Source organism: Camelus ferus, chromosome 1 (genome assembly GCF_009834535.1).
Source record: "Camelus ferus isolate YT-003-E chromosome 1, BCGSAC_Cfer_1.0, whole genome shotgun sequence".
Taxonomy (NCBI): Eukaryota; Metazoa; Chordata; class Mammalia; order Artiodactyla; family Camelidae; genus Camelus; species Camelus ferus.
In genome coordinates this window covers 60,410,068-60,417,617 of record NC_045696.1, presented here as the reverse complement: position 1 = coordinate 60,417,617, position 7,550 = coordinate 60,410,068, and the positions used below count along the sequence as shown (strand labels likewise).

Sequence of the window (7,550 nt, the reverse complement as noted above, 5' to 3'; positions counted from 1 at the left end):
TGTAAATTTATGATTCCATTATCAGAGACCCTGAAAGGGATGGGACCTTGTGGAGAACACTGTATATTGCAGTGAATGAAAAACAAAGTCACTAGACATGCAGAGGGAAAAAAAAAAAAAAGGCAGAAACATCATCCCACAAAAGCAAGAACATATTGGACTTTTGAATCCCAAGCTATTGGCTAGTCATGAACAGGAACCTGGCTGCCCAGGAGGCAAAAACAAAAGTCCTGGACGTTTGGAGCACTGCGGCCAGCTTCACCAGGCAGGAGGCAGGCACATGTGTCTGTGTGGATGCAGTGGGCTTGCTCCCTCACCTTTTTCTCTTACATTTGTTTTCCTTCCACCATTTCTGTTTATTCTCTGCTACCTCCTTTGTTTTCTTCTTCTGAGTGGCTATATGTGCCATAACAGGTATACCTACAGCAGAAACAGCTGATGGATGGTGTGTGGTGCCCAGCCTTCCATGCAAGTTAGGTTTATTTATCTTACCTTTTTTAGTATTAACATTTCAGGAGAATTCAAAACATTGTTCATCAGGAAAAGATTGTGGAACTCCTGGATTAGTTTGTAAGCTTCTTGAGGGCATTTTTGTTCACAGAATGTAGAACCATCCCTCACACATAAGTAGATCTGAGTGAATGAATGAACAATGTTAGAGAATAAAAGAGGCATTAGCAGTGAAGGTATCAGAAATGGTGTGGAGGATGGATGGCATTAAGGTGATGCTGTGATCAGGGAGCCTGGAGATGCTAGATTTCTGCACTCGACTACAAACTTCCAAACAAGATCCCCAAAGGAGATGCATGAAAGAATCAATGGCTAGTAGGAAACAAGGTATCTTCTCATGTGTTGGACCTGTTTCCCAGCCTTCATGTACAAATGGGCCAGAGTATGTGGCCAGGACTACAGGCCTCTAGAGCCATTTCCTTCCCCTTGGCACCTTATAACCCAGAGAAATGAGGGCATCTCAATATATGAGAAGAGTAAAGAGCAAGCCAGCCAGGATTTCATCAATGAACAAGTGGGTCCCAGCCCTTTCCTCACCTCAGTTGCATAGGAACAAAGAAAGGAAAGAGCTAAAAAGAACCATGTCCACACATCTGGCCTGTCAATGGAAAGTGACCTTGCTCACTGCTGGGTGTGGCTCAATAAATGTACTATGATCTCATCAGTCAGACTGGCAACTCACAGATGCAGTGAGTTGTGAATATTCCTCAAATTCTCTCAAACACTCCCTCTCTTTGCCACTTCTGCAGCCCAAGCCACCCTCAAGTCTTGCCTGGTCTCCTGCAAGTTTCTGCACAACGAGTCTTGTTGGCCTCCAGTACTTTCTCCAGATAGCAACCATGCCGCAAACCTTCAGAAGCATCTCAGTTGCTACCTGGATAAATACGAAGCTCCTTACCTTGGTCCTGCATGGTTGGTTGTTGCTCATAGCCCCAGCCTCCCCCACAGTGAGCCTCTCATCCTCTCTGCTCTTCACTGCTGAACTGCTTTCAGCCTCTCATACTTGCTTATGACCCCTTCTGCCACAATGACACAGTTTTCTATATTCCCCCCACCCCCAACCCTGATTCAGCCCCAGCATCACTTTCTCAGAAAAGCTTATCCTAATCTCCCTGATCAGGTCATAACCACCCTCCCCCTGTGCCACCTGCAACCCCCACCACTACCCCTGCCCAGAACCATTTCAGAGTCTTGGACCACCCCATGCAGTTCTTTCCTAGCATAGTTGGCTGTTTGTAGTGATCTGCTTATTTGTGTGAGAATTTGATTTCATTTCCTGCCCATCCAGAGCCATCTTGCTCCCATTGTGTGTCAGCGTTGGTGCAGTGCTTGGCACTCAACAGATGTCTGGTGAATATGGTTGAAAGAGAGCGCCCAGGCCCTATGAGTTACACCTGAGGGTGCAGAGAGCTTGCAGGTGGTGTGAAGGAAGCACTGCTGGGGAGTTTGAGACTGCGGATAGCAGCAAGTGGGGCCAGGAAACCTATCATGTGAATTTCAAAATGAGAGGGAAAAGAGTGGATTTTGAAAACAATGGATAGCTGAATTGGATTTCAATCTCCAGCAAAATTCTAGAATGTTCATAACAACTTTGCCAGGCAGGCTTGGTGGGTTGTATCACTAACTCCACATTACAAATGAGGACACTGAGACTCAGACACATTGAAGACCTCAGACAATATCACATAGTGGAAAGGAAGATCCAGGACTCAAACTCAGACCTGACTTTTCTCATCTGGACTCTTGAAGGTCTGTCACTGGGTCTTCCATATACGATATTTAAGCAAAGGTGAGTGCTGATTGCACTGTTGTCACAGTTCAGTAAGGTTGCCACCACCATCAGCCATAAGATAAATTGGACCCTGTTCATTCAGCTTCTCTTTGAACCTTGTGTTTTCTCATGGTCCCACCAGGTTCTGGCTCATGCCAGATGACAGGTGGCTGATAGAGAATGCCTTTCTCTTGTCCAAGGGCAAACCCTCAGAGTCAACAAATTGCTTAGATCCTGGAGGAGAAACCTGCTCAACAGGAGCTGGGGACATCTGACACAGGACAGTGGCGGCTCCTCCCTCTCCACTCAGTCCAACCAGGAAAGCCATAGCAAGACCAGCCTCCCGTGGGTCCTGTCCCATCTCTCTGGGAAATTGGGAGCTTTCAGGCTCTGTGAGGGGCTGGTACTTCCATCAGGTTTGCATCTCCTGAGTCACCCTCTTCCAACTCCTGGTAACACCTGACGGCCCTTCTGATAGACTTCCTTTTGCAACTGGGGCTCTTGGAAATGCACTGTAAAGTGCAGGAAAAAGGAAAACCTTTTTTTTTTTGTCTTATCTCTTAACCTGGATTAGAGAGGTTGTATTGTGCAGAGGAGAGAGCCAGGTATTGGAACTAAACCTGGTTCAAAAGCCAGCAAACTTTTCTGAGTGTGTGCATAATATCTGTGAAGTTTTAGATAGGCAAGCATGCCTCAGGGAAGTGCATCACAATGACAAACAAAAGAAAAAAAGTATATGTTAATTATATAAATATATATAAATAAATATAATTATATAAATATATATATGTATAGTAAGTTACTTGTGTTTTCTGAACAAATGTTTCACCAGTTCTCCTTGTCATTGAAGATTAATCTGAAGTAAGACCACTGTGGACAGGATGTATGCTCTCTCTCAGGGATTTTAGAGAAGAGAGAAAAAATAAAACCCTGAAATGATTGAGCTAGAAATTCCATAGTTTTCAACCTTGGCTGTACTTTAGAATCACCTGAGGAGTTTGAAGAAAATACTGATGCCCAGACCCCCCCAGACTCAGGTATTTTCTGAAACCACTCCCAGGGGACTATAAAGCGCAGCCTGGGGAGAGGACCACCAGACTCGCTCACCCGCCTTTTGCAGCCTTTCTGACCCTGGTTCTAGGGCCTAGGCTGTGAGATATGTCTTTGTAATTATACGTATTTATATCTTGATTTAATGTTTTCAACCTGTTTTCACCTTTCTATTATTGGTTTACTTTGTCCAAGCTCTGGTTCCTCCCCAGGGTTCAAACTTTCTGACAAGTGAGGTCATTTTTCAAGGCACAGTTTCTTCTCCAGTCTTCATACAGAAGGCAATTCCTAGCACCAGCCGCTGGAAAGGAACAAGATGAAGAATCTTCTGTCTGCTGAGCAGGGTAAGACCCACAGAAAAACCACCTCACTACGGTGGGCTTCAACTCCAGCTGGCATGGTTCCTGAACAGAAAAAAAGGTGAGTTTAAGAAAATACAATGGCCCTGTAATAACAGTAAATTCAAACAATTTGAAATGAATTTTAAAAACTGTGAAAGGAAACAAAATTTTTTTACCTTGGTTAGATGCACTATGTATTTGCTATCTATAGCCGAATAACAAATTACCCCAAAACTTAGTGGCCTAAAACAACAATAATTTATTATCTCTCATGGTTTCAGTGGTCAGGAATTCAGACAGAGGCCAGAAAGCACAGCTTGTCTTTGCTCTGCAGTGTCTGGGACCTCATCTGGAAGAATCTAAGGCTGGGGACTTGAATCATCATCTGAAGGCTTGTTTCACTCACTTGTCTGGCAGTTGATGCTGGCTACTGGTGGAAACATGTGGCCTCCCCATGTGGCCTGGGCTTCCTCACAACGTGGTGGCTGAATTCCATGGGTAAGTGCTCTGAGAGCAAGGAAGCCAGCTGGACTCCCTACTGCCCTTATGATCTAACCTAGGAAGTCAAACAGTGGCATTTCTTCCATTTCTTCTACTGGTTGAGGCACTTACAAAGGTTTATTCAGGCTCAAGGGGAGGGAATATAGACTCCCATCTCTTTTTAAAGGAATGTCAATGTCATATTGCAAGAAGAGCATATGGGTTGGAATATGTTAGTGCAGTTATCTTTGGAAAATGCAATCTGCCCCACATTGTCTTTTAATTTTCTTACTCATTTTTTTTTTCAGATTCCAAAAATAACACGTGCTCATTGTAGGAGAAAAAAATCAATAAAAATCCAGAATTTGTACACCAAAGTAGATTTCCTCTTCCACTTTACTATCTCAATCCTCCTCCTTAGAGATAACCACTATTAACAGACTGATGTGTATTTTTCCATACAAACTATATACATATATGCACTACTTTTTAAAAAAATAACAAACTATACACATTAATCTACAACTTCCTGTTTTTACTCATTATTATGTGATGAACAGATTTTCATGTTAATACACATAAAAAACCTCATTCTTTCTAATGTTGGCTGTCATAGTATGGCTGTACCATAACTTATTTAATCAATCTTCTATTAATGGACTTTAGGGTGTTATAATTTTTTAAAAACTTGCTACAAATTAATGATGCAATGCATATCCTTATACTAGGTCATGTAGGGTATAATATCTTAAAAATGGAATTGTTCTATTTGAAGGTTATGTAGGATACTATTTTTAAATATAAGAGTGTTGTTTTTTTAACAGTTAATATTATTGTTATGAGATAAATCTACACTAAGCAGGATACACTTTTTCTTTGCAAATGGACAGGTTTCTCTAGCCTTAACAGGAAGAAAAGAAACAAACATTCGTTCTTAGGTGTAGAAGATGCTCATAAGCTTCAAAGGGAACTTCTCATTTATTTTGAAAATGATAAGTGACAGGAAGTAGGTGGTTATGAGCAGAGAGGTGGGTCTCCTTTTCTAATGTTTTTAACTTAGGCTGATATAGAATTGAATGTGGATTCTTCAAAGTTCACATTGACACTTCGAGGGAGGCTCATCAGATGGTGATAGCAAACAGGAAACTGTCTTGAGGCAAAAAACAACAACAAAAAAAAACCCCAGAGAATAATAAAGATGGCACTACTCTCCATAGAGATGTAATATATAAATAAATAGTGCATTCCAATAACATGCCCACCTATCCATCATTTGTTTACAAGTGACTAATCTGTAATTTATTCGGGTTCTTTCCTCTTACAGAAATGGATTATAAAAACTTCTTTGCTGGGAATGAAGTTTTGACACATACCACAGCATGAGTGAACCTTGAGGACATAATGCTAAGTGAAATAAGCCAGACATAAAAAGGACATTGTCTGATTTCACTTATATGAAGTATCTTGAAGAAGCAATTTCATAGAGACAGAAAGCAGATTAGAGGTTACTACTGGCCAGGAGTAGAGAGGATGGGGCATTATTGCTTAGTGGGTACAGAATCTCTGTTTAGGGTGATGAGAAAGTTTTGAAAGCAGACAGCAGTAATGTCTGCACAACATGATGAATGTAACTAATACCACTGAATTGTACACTTAAAAATGGTTTAAATGGCACATTTTATATTACATATCTTTCCACACCAAAAAATAAAAACCCTTTGCTGGAGCAGGAGAGGTTGGGGCTCTGTCAGTGTTCCCATGGCTTTGCCTTCCCTTTTGTTTTTAAAATAACAACCTCTATTTTTAGGGATTTTCACACAAAGGCTCATGTGGGCGTGGGAAGTACTCCCAGCTGCCCTTCTGTTCCTCAGAAGCCCACATGGAGGCCTAGTAAGTTATTTCAGGCTTAGGAAATATGCCAGATTGGAAATAGAGATAATTTCATCTCTCTGTATGTTAATTTCTTTTTCTTTTTTTTTCCTGCGGGCCAGGGACCCTGGAAACCTTACTTCGCCCCCCACACCCCCTGCCGGTTCTGGGAATTACTGAAGGCGATGAGGCGAATTCCTCCCCACACAACAGCATGCCCTTTCTTGGCGAAAGAATTCCACTTCCTGTGAGACTGAGGGTCACCTGCTGGAGTAGCCGCTGCACTCTAGGATCCCTGGAGCGCTGTCTGTCTCTTGTCCAGACGCTTTTGCACCTGCGCAGGGGGCTGCGGACCAGTGGGAGACGCGGGCTCCTCCACCCCTCCAGCCTTTCTCACTCTTGTGTGCAGTGTGATACGCAGGTCCTTAAAAGGAGCTGCAGTGAGTAGGTTCGCGTCCTGTTTGTCCCCCTAACCCCAGGGCTGGACACCTCGGCTGGGTGCGTTGAACGAGTTGTCGAGGGCGGCGGCGGCAGTGGCTCGTCGAGTCTGAGAGCTTGCGGGACCTCCCCCTAACCTCCCCACCCGCCAGTCCCTGCCCAGTCGCTCCCCACCCGGGTCGAGATTGCGGTTCCCTTATTCTGGGAGCCCTCCTGGGCGGCTGGGAGTGTGCGGGCACCGTCCTCGGGGAAGGGAAGTCTCCGCGGCCCCCTCCTTCTCCACCTGGACCCGAGACTCGTGGCCCGGGTGCCCGTGCCCGGGCGGGACGCCTTGTTAGCGGGACAGCTGGGCCCCGCGCGGCGAACACCTGGTCAGCCACGTGGCGGTGGGGCGGGGACTGGGCGGGCCCCGCGCTAGGTGCTGGCGTGCCGGGAACTGGTGCGGGCGGACGCCGAGCGGCTGGTGGGTGGGGAGTGCGCGCGTTGGTCTAGGGGCGGCTGCTTTCCTGCCGGGAGCTCTGTCCTGTAGTCCTGGGGGCACTTGGGTCACCTTGGGCCCCCTCGTCCTCACCTGGCACGTCTGCATACGGCCAAGCAGACACCCGCCTCCGCCCGGCCCAAGATTCCTGAGAGCTTGGTACTGGCGGCGCCTAGGCTGGAGGGGGCGTGCGCTGCGCTGTCTGGGGTTCGCGTAAGTCGGGGTACCGCAGGGATACAGGTCCCAGGTCTGACCCAGACTCCAGGGGTCGGGGCTCTGGCTCCGGAGCGGGTCTCGGTAAATCTCGGGGTCCTTTCACCACGTGCAACCAGTTCTAGTGAGATGATGGTGCTCTTGCCCTGGACCACTGGGTTCACAAGGAAGGAGAGGAGTGTAAAACTGTGTCCTCAAGGGCTGGGCCATTGGCTCTGACCTCCATATTGAAGGAGCTCGGGGAAGAAAGAGAACTGGGGGCAGCTGTGGCTTTAAAAGGACAGCAAAATTTGAGTAGAGGGAGGCTCTGAAGGATGAGTGGGCTCTGTTGGGGTAGCAAAGAGGGAAGGGGATGTTTCCAGATGAGGCAGAACAAGGTCCCTTCCTTAGCCAGGGCCTT

General features: G+C 45.8%; 1 protein-coding gene across 13 annotated transcripts in view; it reads left to right on the top strand.

The window, feature by feature from the left end:
* Positions 1–6,041: 6,041 nt before the first annotated feature.
* Positions 6,042–7,550, top strand: part of SLC12A8 (solute carrier family 12 member 8) — a 121,595-nt gene continuing 120,086 nt past the window's right edge. For 2 of the 13 annotated variants that reach the window (XM_032480836.1, XM_032480842.1), the window contains exon 1: positions 6,042–6,461. In XM_032480836.1, the coding sequence (XP_032336727.1) occupies positions 6,236–6,461 (226 nt within the window). In that variant the 5' untranslated portion in view covers positions 6,042–6,235. The other 11 variants (XM_032480851.1, XM_032480845.1, XM_032480852.1 and 8 more) reach the window with 9 other exon arrangements.